Source organism: Ictalurus furcatus, chromosome 19 (assembly GCF_023375685.1).
Source record: "Ictalurus furcatus strain D&B chromosome 19, Billie_1.0, whole genome shotgun sequence".
Classification (NCBI taxonomy): Eukaryota; Metazoa; Chordata; class Actinopteri; order Siluriformes; family Ictaluridae; genus Ictalurus; species Ictalurus furcatus.
The window spans coordinates 5,971,837-5,989,780 of record NC_071273.1 but is presented as its reverse complement, the minus strand read 5'-3'; the positions used below and the strand labels follow the sequence as shown (position 1 = coordinate 5,989,780).

The 17,944-nt window shown below is 42.8% G+C and overlaps 2 protein-coding genes across 3 annotated transcripts in view; one reads left to right on the top strand and one right to left on the bottom strand.

The window, feature by feature from the left end:
• LOC128623031 (zinc finger protein 850-like) overlaps positions 1-6,555 on the top strand; it is a 207,434-nt gene extending 200,879 nt beyond the window's left edge. Inside the window, 1 exon segment of the mRNA XM_053649876.1 lies at positions 5,765-6,555. Within this exon segment, the coding sequence (XP_053505851.1) occupies positions 5,765-6,385 (621 nt within the window). The 3' untranslated portion in view covers positions 6,386-6,555.
• An 8,781-nt stretch (positions 6,556-15,336) lies between these two features.
• On the bottom strand, positions 15,337-17,538 carry ost4 (oligosaccharyltransferase complex subunit 4 (non-catalytic)). Of its 2 annotated transcripts, XR_008388636.1 has the most exons (3): positions 17,421-17,538; positions 15,669-15,811; positions 15,337-15,436 (listed from the first exon to the last, which is right to left on the bottom strand). XR_008388636.1 is itself a non-coding variant. In XM_053650878.1 (2 exons), exon 1 carries the CDS (start codon positions 15,808-15,810, stop codon positions 15,697-15,699), a length of 114 nt encoding a protein of 37 aa, XP_053506853.1. In that variant the 5' UTR covers position 15,811; the 3' UTR covers positions 15,337-15,436; positions 15,669-15,696. The 2 variants fall into 2 exon arrangements, 1 of the variants encoding a protein (XP_053506853.1); XM_053650878.1 differs by lacking the exon at positions 17,421-17,538.
• Positions 17,539-17,944: the final 406 nt, after the last annotated feature.

Sequence of the window (17,944 nt, the reverse complement as noted above, 5' to 3'; positions counted from 1 at the left end):
AGCACTCCCTTTAAGAGTGTGCTCCTAATCTCAGCTCGTTACCTGTATAAAAGACACCTAGGAGCCAGAAATCTTTCTGATTGAGAGGGGGTCAAATACTTATTTCCCTCATTAAAATGCAAATCAATTTATAACATTTTTGACATGCGTTTTTCTGGATTTTCTTGTTGTTATTCTGTCTCTCACTGTTCAAATAAATCTACCATTAAAATTATAGAATGATCATTTCTTTGTCAGTGGGCAAACGTACAAAATCAGCAGGGGATCAAATACTTTTTTCCCTCACTGTAGCTAAAAGGTCTCATTTACCAACAAACATCCCTGGGAAATGTTGTGCAAACAATTTCACCAATTATCCAGCTATCTGCAAAAGAAGCACAAAAAAACCTCTATAGGTTGTGTTGCAAATTTTGAAAAAAAATCTCAACATCATCAAGCATTTTTGGCCGCAACAGTTACAAGAATCTGTGAAATCCTGTACGGACTGATCATATCACCCAAACCTAGGGATCACCATACAAGTCTCCAGGCATGTGGTGTTCTGGAATTTTACGAAGCATGCATGTGGCATGAGCAAATCACTTCACACATGATTGATAGTAAAAAAAAAAAAAAAATTAACAGAGAATGTGTATTGATTACAATAATGCTTTAAATTATTGTATTTTGAAACACAGTAAGGTTCATGTTAATTTCCCAGAGTCTAAACACATTCAGTGCTTCAGCTTGAAAAAAACATTGGTGCCCAGAGCATGGGCATCTTTGTATGGCTAGTCTCTGAATTTTATAAACATATAAAGATCTACATTAAGTATTTCTGTGTGATTAGTGATGAGAAATTATGTGTAAGGTCAACTGTCTTGTTCATCTTGGCTCTTAAAAATGATCAGTCACAGTGGTTTTGGTATTAGTAAAATTGAGCTGCAATTAATGGAATTACAACCCCAACTCCAAAAAAGTTGGGATGCTTTGTAAAATGTAAATAAAAACAATGCAGTGATTTGCAAATCTCATAAACCCATATGTTATTCACAATAGAACATAGAAAACATATCAAATGTTTAAACTGAGCAAATGTACCCTTTTAAGAAAAAAATAAGGTAATTTTGAATTTGATGGCTGCAACATGTCTCAGAAAAGTTGGGACAGGGGCAACAAAAGGTTGGAAAAGTAAGTTTTACTGAAAAGAAACAGCTGGAGGAACATTTTACAGCTAATTAGGTTAACTGGCAACAGGCTAGTAACATGATTGGGTTTAAAAAGGGTATCTTTAGTAAATATGGGATCTGGATGGAAGCATATGTTGCTCTAAAACCTATATATACCTTTCAGCATTGATGGTGCCTTTCCAGATGTGCAAATGGTTACAAATCACAATGTTACAAATGATAGAATTACAAATCTTAAATTACAGCTATTAAAGGTGTGTTACGAAGCGTAGACGGAGACAAGCGCGGGCAAGCGGAGAGATGACGTGAGAAAGAATCCAGAACGAGAATCGAATCGGGACAGAACAGGTAAGCTATGTATCAGGGGCATAGGCAAAAGCGTAGTGAGAGACGAGCCTTAAGTTGAGCACCAGGGAAAACACTTCTAAGGAAATCGGCTTGGTAAACAAACAGACGAGGCTGCTGAGCAGTTACTTCGCAAGCGGCTAATGCTAGGGAGGCCCTTATATAACCTTAGGTGTTTGCAGGTGTTCGTAATTAGAACTCTGGCGAACTCGAGCGCAGGTATGACTGGGAAGTGTAGTCCTCCTCCGCCATGTCCCTGGGCGGCACTACACTTTGTGAGCTGCCGCACCGATTTCGCCGTGTCATAACAGAGCCCCCCCCCCAAAGGGCTCACTCCGGGAGCCGAAGTTCCCCGAGGCCTCCCCCCCTCCGGGGGGCCGGTTTGTCTGGATGAGCCGCATGGAAGTCCTTACGCAGGCCTGCATCCAGAATGTCTCGGGCTGGGACCCAGCACTGTTCCTCTGGTCCATACCCCTCCCAGTCTACCAGATACTGGAGTCCCCCTCTCCTCCGTCTGGAGTCTAGAATGTCGCGGACGCAGTAGGCTGGGCGGCCTTCTATCTCCAACGGTTCTGGTGGGGAATCCTCCGGCACCGCTGTGGCCAAGGGGCCTGAGATCACAGGTTTGAGAAGTGAGACGTGGAAAGACGGGGCGATGCGACTGTGTCTCGGAAGGTCCAGACGATACGTGACCTCATTAATTTGCCTCAGAATTCGGAAGGGCCCGATATATTTCGGTTGAAGTTTTGTGCCCGTGAGGGGTCTCAAATCTCTTGTGGAGAGCCACACCCTGTCCCTGGGTCGATAATTAGGGTGAGCCCTCCGGCGCCGGTCGGCCTTTCGTTTAGCGATGTGGGACGACTGCACTAGCTGTTGATGGGCACGCTCCCAGACCTGTTCACTTCGGCGGAACCACTCATCCACTGCTGGCGAGTCCGTGTGAGACGCGTTCCAGGGGAATAATGGCGGTTGGTAACCCAAGACACACTGGAACGGGGTGAGCTGGGTGGCGGAATGCCGTAGCGAGTTCTGGGCGTATTCTGCCCATGGTAGGTACTGACTCCAGTCCCCTGGGTTGGTAGAGCAGTAGGTCCAAAGAAACCGTATGACTTCCTGGTTGGCCCGTCCTGCCTGTCCGTTAGCCTGGGGGTGGTACCCGGACGTGAGATTAATGGCGACCCCCATCTTCCTCATAAAGCTGGCCCAAACCCGCGATGTGAACTATGGCCCCCTATCAGTCACAATCTCCTCGGGGATGCCAAAGTAACAAAAGACGTGTTGAAACAGGAGTTCCGCTTTGGTGAAGGCAGATGGGATGGCTGGTAATGGAATTAAGCGCAGGGACTTCGAGAACCGATCTACGACCACCAGTATCACGGAGTTCCCCTGCGACTTCGGCAAGTCGGTTATGAAATCAAGGGCCAGATGGGACCACGGACGTTCAGGTATGGGTAAGGGCACCAACTTGCCAGCCGGGAGCGCACGTGGGCCCTTGGACTGAGCGCAAGAGGAACACGGGGATACGATGCGCTGAACCTCTCTAAGCATGTTGGGCTACCAGTACTTCTTGGCCAGCAGTTGGTAAGTGTGGCGGGCCCCCAGGTGGCCCGTGGCCAAAGTCGTGTGGGCCCAGGTGATGAGTTCGAGACGGTACCGCTTAGGCACGAACTGTTTGTCGGGAGGACAGGCTGCTGGGATTCTTGCGCTGGGAATACGGGCTAAGTTCTGTTCTAGGGGCCACTCTAGGGCACCCACTATGCAGGAGGGAGGCATAATGTAACTCTCTTGCTCCGTCGGCCGCTCTGGGGCATAAATGCAAGACAGGGCGTCGGCCTTTGTATTCTTTGAACTAGGTCGTTAAGACAGGGTGAACTGGAACCTGGAGAAGAATAGGGACCAGCGGGCTTGGCGAGGAGTGAGCCGTTTGGCGGTTCATAGATATTCCAAATTCTTATGGTCCGTGAAGATAACAAATGGGTGTACTGCCCCCTCCAACCAGTGTCTCCACTCTTCTAGGGCCAGCTTGATGGCCAGAAGTTCATGGTTCCCCACATCATAGTTGCGCTCTGCTGGCGACAAGTTCCGGGAAAAAAAGGCCACGGGGTGTAACTTGGGACTCTCGCCAAACCTTTGCGATAGAATTGCTCCCACTCCCACCTTCGATGCGTCGACCTCCACAACAAACGGCCTGGAGGGATACGGGTGTTTGAGAATGGGAGGCGTGGTGAAAGCCCGCTTAAGTCTCTCCAGAGCCTCCTGGGCAACTGGGGTCCACAGCAGTCGCCTGGGCTTACCTCTCAGGAGCGACGTCAGGGGTTGCACTACTTTACTGAAGTCTTTAATGAATCTTCGGTAAAAATTCGCAAAGCCAAGGAAACGCTGCAACTCTCTGACGGTTCGCGGAGTGGGCCACTCCACGACCGCCTGAATCTTACGCTGGTCCATGGCGACTCCCATTGGGCTAATGATATATCCCAGGAAAGAGATCTTGTGCTGGTGGAATTCGCACTTCTCGGCCTTTACGTAAAGCTGGTACTGCAGGAGGCGTTGCAGTATGTGCCGGACATGCTGGACATGTTCCTCCAGGGAGGTCGAATAAATCAGGATGTCGTCAATGTAGGCGATAACGTACCTTCCTAGCATGTCCCTCAGAGCGTCGTTGATCAGGTTCTGGAACACGGAGGGGGCGTTAGCGAGCCCATACGGCATGACCAGGTACTCCTACTGTCCAGAGGTGGTGCTGAAGGCCGTTTTCCACTCGTCCCCCTCCCTAATACGAATTAAGTTATAAGCACTGCGGAGGTCCATGCGGAGGGCATTGGCGGACGGCGTGGGTGTCCTCACCACAGTAGAAGCACCGGGACTCACTGCGTCTTCTCTCCCTCTCCTCCTCGCGGGCCCGTGCCCTTCCGAGCTGCATGGGTTCGCTCGCTGCGCCCGGCTCAGCTGGCAGTAAACCGTGCGGTATGGGACGGTTGGTACGGCGCAGACGATCCAGCCTTATGGTCAGATCCACGAGGTCATCAAAAGTTAGCTGTTCACCCTGACAGGCCAACTCTTGCACTAACTCCGGATTGAGGCCACGGCGAAACGCGGTCTTAAGGGCTGGTTCGTTCCAGCCACTTCGGGCAGCGATAGTGTGAAATTCTAGCACGTACTCTCTTGCAGTACAAGAGCCCTGTTTGAGTTGCATGAGCTCATCACCAGTCTCCCAGCCATCAGGAGAATGGTCAAAGGCGCGCTGGAACCGGGCAAGGAAGTCATCTAATGAGGGTCTGACACCGCCTCCTCGCTCCAACACAGCCGTGGCCCACGCCAAGGCTGTTCCGGAGAGTAATTCCATAAAATGGGTCAACTTACGGACCTCAGGCATCTCTGGGTGACTCTCGAAGAACAGCGCACATTGTAACATGAAGCCCTTGCATCGCTCCGGCTCCCCAGCGTATCTCTCTGGTGTGGGCAGAGGCGGGTTGTGCGCTGGCGGCGCAGGAGTGTGAACAGCCGGCGCTGGAATGTGCGCAGCTGGTGTCGGCTGAACACGCGCTGGGGCGGTCGGCGGTGGTGACGCGAGAGCCGGGGGCGTGGCGTTGGTAGATGCGGCACGCAACGCGGATATCTCTTCCCGGCACACCACTAGCGCGCGGTTTTGTTCCAGGATGACACGTTCCCAATCCGGGGTGCCCGCTGCCTCCATAGTACGGCGAAGTAGTCTGTTACGAAGCGTAGACGGAGACAAGAGCGGGCGAGCAGAGAGATGACGTGAGAAAGAATCCAGAACGAGAATCGAATCGGGACAGAACAGGTAAGCTATGTATCAGGGGCGTAGGCAAAAGCGTAGTGAGAGACGAGCGTTAAGTCGAGCACCAGGGAAAACACTTCTAAGGAAATCGGCTTGGTAAACAAACAGAGACGAGGCTGCTGAGCAGTTACTTCGCAAGCGGCTAATGCTAGGGAGGCCCTTATATAACCTTAGGTGTTTGCAGGTGTTCGTAATTAGAACTCCGGTGAACTCAAGCGCGGGTATGACTGGGAAGTGTAGTCCTCCTCCGCCATGTCCCTGGGCGGCACTACACTTTGTGAGCTGCCGCACCGATTTCGCCGTGTCGTAACAGGTGGGTGATTGGGTGGTCAAACTGTATTACAGTATTGTAGGACACATTTCCAATAACAATTCCATAAACACATGGGGACAAAATCTAAAATTATTTAAGCATCTCGAGTAATTTTATTGTGTTTTCCAGATGTACCAGTGCTCAGATTGTGGGAAGAGTTTTTCTAAAAGTCATCATCTCAAATATCACAAGCGCATCCACACAGGAGAGAAGCCATTTGACTGTTCCCAGTGTGGGAAGAGTTTTACTCGTCAGAATCATCTCCCACGACATGAGCGTATTCACACAGGAGAGAAGCCGTATCACAGTGCACAGTGTGGGAAGAGTTTTAGTTGCCAGAGTAAACTCCAACAACGTGAGCGCATTCACACAGGAGAGAAGCCGTATCACTGTGGACAGTGTGGGAAGAGTTTTACTTGCCAGAGTAATCTCCAACGACATGAGCGTATTCACACTGGACAGAAACCGTATCACTGTGGACAGTGTGGGAAGAGTTTTACTGTTCAGAGTTATCTCCAACGACATGAGCGCATTCACACAGGAGAGAAGCCGTATCACTGTGGACAGTGTGGGAAGAGTTTTACCCAACTATGTGATCTCCAACGACATGAGCGTATCCACACAAGAGAGAAGCCATATCCCTGTGGACAGTGTGAGAAGAGTTTTACTGTTCAGAGTCATCTCAAACAACATGAGCGCATCCACACAGGGGAGAATCCGTATCACTGCTCCCAGTGTGGGAGAAGTTTTCGTTACTAGAGGACCCTCCACAGCCACCAGCAGAGTTATACAGGACAGAAGCTGTACCTCTGTGGACACTGTGGGCGGAGCTATTCTCATTCAAGTTCATTAATGACACACAAGTGCTCTGACATAAAGCCATGAGAGTTAGCCACGTGAATTTGTCAAATTTAGATACATGTTTTAAATTTTCATTCTTTAAAGGGAGATAAAGCGACATTCAGGCATTAAACTGTAATATTATATTATTTGTCATGGACTGTAGTATTCTGTAGCATGAGATTTTATTGCTTACTCTCTGGATTTTAGCAAAATTAATGATTTTATGTTGTTTTCCTGTTTTTCCCGCAAACACTTCAATACCAAGCATGGAATACACATATTTAACCAGTGGGAATGCCCACTTTAATCGACCAATCCAGACCTCTGAGTGAGACACAAAACTCTGATTCTCCCTCTAACGTAACACATTTTATTTTAAATGATTTTTAAATTCGAGCTAGAATTAGCTTTTTAAAATGTCGCGTTATGCGTACTACTCATACTCGTACTCACATACATACTCGAATTGCACACCTGTCCAAGCCAACAGAAGATGGTTGTGTTTACAGGCAAAATTGGTATCCACTGATTCGTCATGACTCAATGTATACGTAGCCACCAAGATCATAATTTTCTGTCAAAGTATTCAAAGTTTATAAGCAAAAACATTCATTTTCAAATCTCATGAACTGTAGGTGGCGCTGTTCCCAAATTCGGCATGGAAGCTTGGATAATGACAGTTTAGTTTAACTTAAGTTTATTGAAAAAGGGACATAACCAACTGAATATTGCAAGTGCAAAGAACTTGCAATGGAAAACTATTTATTCACTATATTTCTCTGTGCTCTATTTCCAAGGGTAACATTTCTTTATGAAGTGCCTACTGTGTGAGATATAGTTTTAAAAATCTGTCATCTACTAACACTAATGTTGTTCCACACCTAGCATTTACTCTCACTCACCATTCATTTATTGTATAGAAAAAAGGTTAGGTGATCGTGAATGGTGACTGAGGGTATCAGTTTCTTCTGCTGTTTTGCCTTACATCTCCTTTTCTGTACCACTGAAGATAAGTCATACAGGTTTGTTCCATACAGCTCACTGTTTTTGTAGCATTGACATTGTTACAAATGTAAACCAGGTTGAATTTAGACTTAATCTCATGTTATACTGGTCAAATATGACATGTAATTAAAATGTTAATGTGTGTACAGTTACTTTATGCTTATCATTTGGTTTCATTAAATATATTGACCTCAAGTAAACTACTCCTGGAGTAAAGGGTAAATACAGTTTTTTTTTTAAAATAATAATAATAATAATAATAATAATAATAATAATAATAATAATAAGTAAATGTAACATTAATTACGATCATTAGAAGTCCTGTGTGAATTAAATTCAGTTAGAAACATTTAGTAAATGTAGCACATTTGTTCAATAACAGCCTCATTTTCTGTTACATCTACATAGCTTTTCCATTATATCTACTCAAATTTTTTTTTAGTTGTTTTCACTTAGGGTTACTATTGCATTGACTTAGGATTTTAATTATATCTGCTCAATTTTATGTCATGGTACTAAATGTAGTTATTCAGGAGTGAATACTTATGTAAATGTGCTTTTGTTGTTTTTTGTTTTGTATTTTTAATAAATTTGCAAAGATTTCACACAGACTTCTTTCATGTTGTCATTATGGGGTACTGTTTGTAGAATTTTGAGGAAAATGATTGAATTTAATCCATTTTGGAATAAGGCTGTAACATAACAAAATGTGGGAAAAGTGAACTGGAATGTGGGGGCAGACTTCCTGTTGAGGCAGGGGCTGAGGCCCAGGGATTGGTGGCTCCATCCACAAGTGGTGGAGTCCATATGGCTGAGGATTGGCCAAGCGGGACTGCATGTGTTCGCTTCCAAGGAGAAAACACACTACCCGGTGTGGTTCGCCCTTATTCCTCCCGCACAATGAGGGCTCGACGCCATGGTGCACATGTGGCCAAGGTCACATCTGTACACTTTTCCGCCAATCGATCTTCTCCCACAAGTTGTAGCTAGAGTTCTCCAAGACAGTGTACGTCTGCTGCTAGTAGCATCTTATTGGCCAGCTCGAATATGGTTCTCAGAGATAATATCCCTGCTAGATGGCACTCCTTGGGAGATTCCCATCTGCAGGGATCCACTGTAGACCCAGTGAACTGTGCAATAGCTACAGTCCTGGAGTTCTTATAAGGACGTTTCTCAGCAGGGTGGGCTCCTTCTACAATCAGGGTTTACGTGGCCCCCTGGATTAGCCAATGCCTTCCTGTATCCTAGGCTGGATTATATTCTGAAGGTGCCTACATCTGCTGCCCAGCCTGTGGTGTTGTAGGCTTTCTGCCCTCCTCTGTTCCTCACACCGAAACAAGAGAGAATGCACCTGCTGTGTCCAGTAAGGGCTCCGGCCAGTGGTGTAAGTCGGAGCAGCTGCTGGTCTGCTTGGCGGTGACAGTAGAGGTGATGCTGAGTAAAAGCAGCGCATCTCTAATTGGAGAGTGGAAGCAATCTCTATCGCTTTTGAGGCGTGAGGTCTTGCTACGCCTCTGGGCATAAGGGCTCATTCCATTAGGGCGGTCGCTTCCTCGAAGGCTTTGTCCAAAGGGGTATCCTTACATGATGTGTGTGCTGCTGTAGGGTGGTCTATGGCACACACATTCATTTGTTATTACAGCCTGGATATTCATTCCGCCCCGGGCTCGTGTGTCTTGCAGAGACCCTGGCTTGGGTCTTTTTGAACAGGCTGTACCCTTGGTATGACAGAGTGGCTATTCTCGTTCCCAGACTGTTATGCTAAATGCAACGTGGAGTTCCCGTTGAAAGGGAACGTCTGGGTTACGCATATAACCCTGTTCCCTGAGAAGGGAACGAGATGTTATGTAGCTTTGTCATACCAGGGCAGGCCTGTGAATTGCGTCTTTGCTTCAGATAATAGAGGCTGATGGCGTGGTTCACAGCTGCCATATTTATATCACGCGACGCACTTAATTGCCACGTCACCTGATCATAGCAGGCCTATAAATAGAGGTATGATTTTACACAAGCTTCAGAGGCCGGTCACATGCACTCCCATAGTGTTATGCTATATGCCACGTCTAGTTCCCTTCTCAGGGAACAGGGTTACATGCGTAACCCAGACGTTTTCTGATCTATTATTGTGTTTTCTGATTTCTAATTTTATTTTCTGATCTGTTAATGTGTTTTCTGCTCTGTTATTGTGTCTTCTGATCTGTTAATGTGTTTTCTGATCTGTTAATGTGTTTTCTGATTTGGAATTGTATTTCCTCAATTGTACTTTGCTTTGGATCGTCTGCTAAATGAATAAATTTAAATGTAAATAAATGTGTTTTGTTTTGTACTTCTCGGTTACCATAGTAAATATACCAGGTATGCATTACCATTGTGTATGATCACATAAAGTTTGTTAATCAAATGAGATTTTAATTTCTACACTCTGTGACAGTTAAAACTTTCACAAAGTTTGAATTGTAACCAATGGCACAGTGCGAGCTTCTGCAGAGGCAACAGTCTGAAATATCACCTGTATGCTGTTTAGATTATGGGCATGCACTGAATCATATAGCATGAATGTTGTATTTTGTAGTGTTTCAATTTTAAGACAAAAATAATACACTTGTTTTATTTTAATCAAAGTGGACTTCACAGTGGACACTGGCAGCACACATGACAGCAGCTGGGACTGTGTTCTGGTGTAAAATGGGCTTAAGAAGAGCTCCAGAGTGAATAATGGCTGATGTTGGGAAAAATTAGCTGTTTGGGTTAAATTAGCTGTTTGGGTTAAATTGTTCTATACTCCCCAAATATGCAGGTTTGACTAGCAGATCAGCTTGAAAGGGGAAATTTGGCTAATCTAGTATTTCTGATCAACTATTCGTCCAGCAATAAGTTGAACTTAGCGTATTCATTAATTATGTATTAGATATTACCTCCGTGGTCACCGGCAATAATACCCTAAATACAGTTTACACATTATTTGAAGAGCATGTAGGAGGATCTGCAATTCAAGGCAGTGGCCCTTGTAAACAAATAAGACGCGTGTTTAAAAACACACAAAACTTTATTGAACTACAACACAGAAACTAATCTAACACATAAACACACACACACGCAATCAAGCAGAGGTGAAAATGGTTTAACAGAGTGAATGAAGTTCTGAGTTTAGAACAAAGGATGTTATTCCACAGACCATGACCTGAACAACAACCAATGTTATCAATCTGATTTCACTTCTTTACAAGGGTTTTTAACTTAATATTATATGTACCTGTCTTAGCTAGAGTCTGTGGTATTGCTTGCCTGTTGAGAGAATTTCTAACCAGAATGCTGATTGTAACGGCATCTAGTATGAGGGATGTTGGGAGAGCTGGCAGTGGGAGTTTTGGAAAGCTGTGGAGCTCTAGGCTGGGTCTCTGAGCAGATGTTGATTGAAGACTCCCGCTGCTGCTGATGAGGTGAGATGAGTTGATTTTACTGAGCTGAGGGAGCAGAGAGAACCGACAGTTTGGAAAAAAGCAGAGAGTTGTATTTTAACTCTGTCTGGCTAGTCCTGCCCTCTAAGAGTTCCAACCAACCAGAGATTGTGTTAGGGCTGGGTGTAAGCCAAATGCTCCTCCCATGATGTTACTCAGTCCGTTGTCACTGCAGATGGGTGGTTCCCCGCCTTTTCATGCGTGGATTAAACTTTGTCCAAAATACTAACGTACATATAATGACATCCTATCTGAATTTGAAATATTTTTATCTACCAGAAAATTATTCTATGAACACATACATACCACACACAATATATGTTAAGTACACTATTAATAGTAAAACACAATAATCTTTCTAGTACTACTATACTAATACATGCTAAATAAATGAAATAATTAATGTTAATTAATGGTTATAAGTACAATAAGTCCAGAAGGAAGCATGGCAGAAAATAGGTGATTGTAGTTGTTTCAAAGATGTATTAATTTTCACAGTCATTGTTTCTTTGGAGTGTCCTGATTGTGGAATGTGCTGATTCAACAAGGAAATGGGGGGCTCCTCCCCCCTTTCTTCCTGCACTTATCACTTTATGGGTGAAGGACTTTGGGTTTTATCTGTTGGGTAAGCCATCTGGTTTTGGTGAGTCCAAGAGAAGGGCTTGTTTCTCAACCCACTTGTGGCATTCTGAGGGGTTGAGTTATGGTTTTACGGCAACATTTGGCCAGGTGGCCACTCTGACAAAGGCCACTAGTGTTTACTAATGGTGGGTTTTTCTGTCCACCCCCGAATTGTTGGCCCCAGTTACAACAGCTTCTTTGAATTATGAAGCTTAAGAACTTGAATTAATTTTTTGAGTTTGAGTGGTTGAGGGCTGTTTAAATGGAATGTCTTATCTTCTCTTGTTATCATCTCTGCTGCCTGGTTCGATCCTACACTAATAAAAAGTTTATTATTAATTAATTAATTAATTAATTAATTATTATTAAAATCAAGTTTCTATGCAGAAACCCCAATCCACATCTCACGCATCTTTACTGCCTCATTGCTTTTACAATAATAAATCATGTTCGAGTTACAGTGTTACAGTCTAATGTTATCTACATTACATTGGTGTGAATTAGCCTAATGCTAGTTACCGTGCTAGCGAACCTGGCTCCTGGTTTCATTTACACACTAAAATCCTTCACAGAGTTGATTAGATTGGCTTAAGAATTTAGTTTATAACTAAAGAGTTATACTGTGGAGTTTAATAACTCCACAGTATAATATTTATATAGATTTGGGTGATGGACAGGAGGTTTTAGAGAGTTTAATCATGTTGCCTGTATTCTCTCTCTCTCGCTCTACTGAACAGAGTTAAACATCTAAATGAGTAGCTGGTAAAATCTTCCATCCATCCATCCATCCATCCATCTTCAACCGCTTACTCCTTTTCAGGGTCGCAGGGGAACCTGGAGCCTATCCCAGGGTTATTACTGCTTGGACATTTAGTAGTTAGCTGAATGCTGGTGCACTTGAAAACATGGCTACCCATTTTAAGGGCTCAACCCAATACAGTATTGATCCTAATGTTACTAACTAATAAACTTGGCTATTGGTTTTAAATGTACAATTCGTTGTAAATGAAGTTGTAATTCTGAGTCACATAAAAGTAATTTATTGCAGAGTCTGAGGATGTGCTGGGAGAGTCTGTAGATACTCCCTCTGTCCTCCAGGTATGTGTCAGTCTAAAAAGTTATATTTTAAGCTACATTTGAGCTTGTAGGCTGCTTCTGTCTATGTGTGTGTGTGTGTGTGTGTGTGTGTGTGTGTGTGTGTGTGTGTTAAGGTCGTTGAGCCAAACCTGCAGCTGCTGCCCACTAAATGTCAGCATGAACCTTCAGCTCTCGTTCTGGTAACCAAACATTTGATTAATTTAATAAAGTCGATCACTGAATTTTCCAAAGTTGTTTCTGCTGTGTAGAAAGTGACAGAATGTTAGATGTGTTATTATGAAGCTGCTGTGATAAGAAGCACTTATGATCCTCGTGATCTACTTTTCACAGCCTCTTAGTGCTGGTGAGCTGAGCAGCTCCTGGTGTAACGTTCGGTTCCTCTCTTATGACTTCTTCAGCTCCCAGTCTGTGGTATTCTACAGTCCTGCATCTGAGACACACACACACACACATACCCTTATACTCTGAATGCAAGCATTATTTTAAATTCACTGATATGGTGGCAGGCCAAAAAGATTTATTAAAAGCATGAACATTTGAATAATTATTAGAGACATTAGGCTACATTTAGCTGACAGGACACGGGCTGAATGGCGATGCATGGTGGCCCATTAGGAGGTAGTTTATATCATTGCAATGTGTTAGCGTCGTTAACAAATATCTGGCTATCGCTAACATTACATGGAGCATAACATTAGCTGGTTTCACGGCCACAATGCCAGCTGCCTCAAACAAACATAATATAGGACCCGTCTTTCAGGTGCTTCGCCAAATTCCAGGCGTTTCCTCGCTTTGTCCGAAATGAACGATAGCATCAGCTGCACACTGGCTTCAGCACATTAATTATATGTTTGTTGTCATCCATCTCAAATGCGAAGTATTTCCATATTTGACTCTAATACCTTTCCTCTCAACGAGTCAGTGCGGAGCTAAACTTCGCCATCTTCTGTAGTTTTTCCCCTGTGCTTGTAAGTTTTCTTCTTCTTCACCACTTGTGGACTGAAGCACTTACGCGTATTTGCTGCCCCCATCAGTTGTTGTGGATAAAAATGTCATAAAATAAACATGAGGGAGACCTAGTATCCAGTAAAGGGGAGAAGAAGAAAAGACGGGCACCAAGACACACAGAAGCGGTGTGAGGCGGATATTGACTGATATTGAATATTGAATTGGATTCACACTTTAAAGATCTTAGGTCTTTAAGAGTAATACACTATGGTTTATTAGTCAAAAAGTCAAAAAGAAGTATACGAGCTGAGGAGTGCTAACACACACACACACACACACTCTCGTACAGTCAAGGGCGGGCATGTAGACATAACACACACACTCTCTCTCTCTCTCTCTCTCTCTCACACATAACATTATAACTTTATAAGAATAATAAAAAGGAGTATTAAGGTAATATCTTATAATAATAGAAAAACTCTTTACAAAATACAGAATGGCAGGATATGCAGAACAGTAGAAGGGTAATATAATGATATTATGAAGTAGGAAATACAGTAAACCGTTTTTCAAGCAGTATAATTATATATAAAAGAGATATAGAGCAAATATGAAAATAAATTATAAACTAGAAATACAGAAAAATATAACTTACTCATAATTCAGATGGTGAAGATTCTTGTCTCGCAAGGAAGGCCTTAATTTTAAGAGAGAACCATGAGGAGCCATTTATAAGGGCAGCTGTGTCAAGCTGCCCCCCCCCCCCCCCCCCCCGCGAGATAATAGTAAGACCAAGGTCACTCTAGATTGTTTTGTCTCTCCACTTTTGATTCTATGGGTAATTCAAATCCCTTGGTTTTGATTCTGTGTAATTTGAAATCCCTTGGTTTTGATTCTATGTGTAATTTGAAAACCCTTGGTTTTGATTCTATGTGTAATTTGAAAACCCCTGGTTTTGATTCTATGTGTAAGTTGAAACGCCCTGGTTTTTGAGCTATTGGTAAGTGGAATAGCCTTTTTTTTTAACATAATAGTAAGGTAGATGAGCTCTTTTTTTACCCTATTGGTATTGATATCATAGTCTTCTTGAAACATATGGGTTATTTACTGTGTAAATACAGTATAAATACTGGAGCTTAAGCTCAGGGGATCAGATCACTTCTGAGAATTCTCATCAGTGTGGATCTCGTGTGGTGGAACGGAACCAATAAAGCTGGACCCTTGCTTCTTCTCACTCACGGCTGGTGTCTTTTTTTCTATCTCCAACTGGGCTCAGAGGTAGATGTGAGTATTGGCTTCTATGTTGGAATTTAAGTGTTTTTGGGTAATAGGCTAAATTTGAGCCAACACAGTTCCGGAAGAAGTTCAACCCCGGTACCTTCATTACCAACAATACCCATGCTACTGCAGAAAAACAAGTACCGTCACATTTTAAGAATGTTGGTACAGAATTGGTACCGAAGTTTTGGTTCTCATGACATCGCTAGTTAGAAAGCCGAGACACGTCCATCAATGTTATATAAACGTTTCCTTACAGAAAACTTCCATGACATTTTCCCACCATACAAGTTCTGAGTTCATTAGCTAGAAAGTGTTTAAAATGCATATATTCTTTTCTTAATGTTTCACGGGATTCTCTTTAAAACAAACTACAGCATGTTCATACAAGGCAAGTGTATCCTCAATAAGATTTATGAAGAAGTTGTTGACTTTGTAAACGAACAAGACAAGACAGGCTCAACATTTACAAATTTATTAACATTTTCATACAAAACAACAACTTTACAGGCTGCATCATCGTCTGTTTCGTTCAGTGGTCCCCAATCACAATGTTCACCTATAACAGGAGAGAGGATGTGTAAACATACAAACTCACAGATCTGCTTATGGTGTTCATTCAATATTCATCTGTACAGTGTCCTTGGGTAAACTATAAATCACAAATAAATAAGAAGATAACAATAGGCCAACCTAAACTATTCAAGCATTTCAGACATGTGCCTGAATCCATTACTGAGCCCTGGAGGACTGAAAGATCAGCACAGAGAATCACTGATCATGATAGTTACCTTCTGATTCATCTTGGTGTTATTATGATCATTCAAGCTTCTTGGGGTTGTTGACTGCCACGTAGTGATAGAGCACCACCAGCAGGAACAGAGACACTCCCAGCATGTTGGCAAAGATGGCCAGCTGTACGTCTGTCACCATGCTGTTGGCATAAACATAATATTAATAATAATAAAAATAATAAAAGCTGCAAGCAGCATTTTCAGGGTCCAAGCACCCAGACTTGTTGAGCTGTACATTCAAAGACAAGCTACAATTGTTGCTTCAGATGCACTACAATTCTCATCAGTCTGGACCTTTCCCCCACCACTTTGTTCAAGTTTAGACGGGTCTGAAGATGATGTGAGCCAAATTTGATGAAGATTTAACAAAATTTGGAGGAGGAGTAACAAAAAAACAAAACAAACAAACAAAAAAAAAAGTCATTGCTACTATTGACCAGTAAGTGGCACTGACAAAATTTGGTGCATAGCTTCACGGTCCTCAAGCTCCCTACAAAATTTTGTGTCAATGCACAAAGCCACTGCTGAGATATAACCTCACTTCCTATTGCTAGCTTCGCTGTCAGATTATTGGCCCATTGCGGATAAACCGTTTGGAATAATCAAAATTCTTTTCATAACTTATGAGGCTTACTGAGAAGGTGACGTGTGCCAAATGTAGAGATGATTTGACTAAATTTGTACGTGGAATAGCAAAAAAACAATTTCTGACAAAATCCAAGATGGCAGAAAAGAAATGAAGTGGAAATTGACGTCATAGGTGCGTTGAACTCGGCTCAACCCAGGGACTCCAGGGATGCCTGGCCTTTAAATTTTGGACACGTGGTTCCAAAGGTTACGACCATAAATGTACTTAAAAATTAGGCCCAAATTTGATCTGATGGTGGTGCTAGAGTGTTGGCAGCACTTGGCCCAAATATTCCTTAGACTTTTCCCAATGTATGTGCCAAATTTCACAAGTTTTTACCAGATGGTTCTATGGGCGGTCATAGCCACCCTAGCCAGAAGAACAAGAAATGGAATAATAATAATAAAAAATTAGAAGAAGAAAGGTAGAACAACAGTGTGCCTACCCATAATAATAATAATAATAATGGCCCACAAATAATAAAAACAGGACTGTGAAAATGATATATCATCTAAATAACTGGTGAACTCCATCCTGGTTCTGATTAGTGATTAACTCCGGCTCTTTTCAGTGAGTCAGATCATTTGTCTCGACTCACCAATACGAGTCGACTCTTTCTGTTCTCAAACGGCTCGTTGCCATTTTGTCCTAAACCGGACAAAGTGTGCGACAGTATGAGTGATAACTGTTCGTCTTTGTTTAAAAATGTCTGCAACTGTGTGTTTGTTAATTGTTGACCTTAATAATAACAATAATAATAAAAAAGAATAATTAAAAAATCCGGCTTACAAGAGAATCGGCTCACAACGTTCACGCACTCGGACACATCACTACTTCAGATGAGTGACTGACCACTGAATGCAGAAATCTAAGATGTCCGTTCATATTTACACCAACGCAACAATTAATAAACCAAACGTAGTCCGTCTTTATGCTGAAGACTCCGGTTAGCGAGCTGTAAAGACATTTAAAAACACTCGAGCTAGCTAACGCTACCTAGCTAAATCAGATACCTCGTTTAATATTTAAAAGACCTATATACAGCCAGCATGCCGTCACATGAAGAATTTAAGAAGACTACAGTTGTAAATATTCATGCATAATAAAGATTAATAACTTACATGGACTGTTAATGTTGAGTTTGATGTAGAGTCAGGATGGTTGTTGGCCGAACAGCAGCTACACGTCTACTTCCGCCTCTGCAGTCTAGAGACACGTCATCGCAGAACTACATCATGTAGAGTTCAAGACACCCCCAGATTTACTGTGCTTACCTGTTTTCAACGGAAAATAGAAAATATAGAAAATAATATGTAGTAGGTTTTGGATTAAAGAGTTTAGAGCTCTTTAGTTATTTATTTAGCACACTTTATTGTGTTATAGATTTATTTATTTTTTAAAAATTGATTAACTTTACTTTTTAACCATCAATCTACACCCTCACCCTAGTCCTGTAGTGCCATAGTGTTTTCCCTGCTTCCAACACACATTTTTCAACTAATCAGCTAATTAATAGCCCTCTGAGTGTTGGGCGTTAGAGCAAGAAACATTAAAAAGTGCAGGAGAGAGGGTTCTCCAGGACCAAGTTTGGGAACCTGTGATCTACATACAATAATCCATAATCAAAAAGTTTAATAATAATAAT

Coding starts and splice junctions, on each gene's coding strand:
- ost4 (XM_053650878.1), bottom strand. CDS start 15,810: ATGGTGACAGACGTACAGCTGGCCATCTTTGCCAACATGCTGGGAGTG.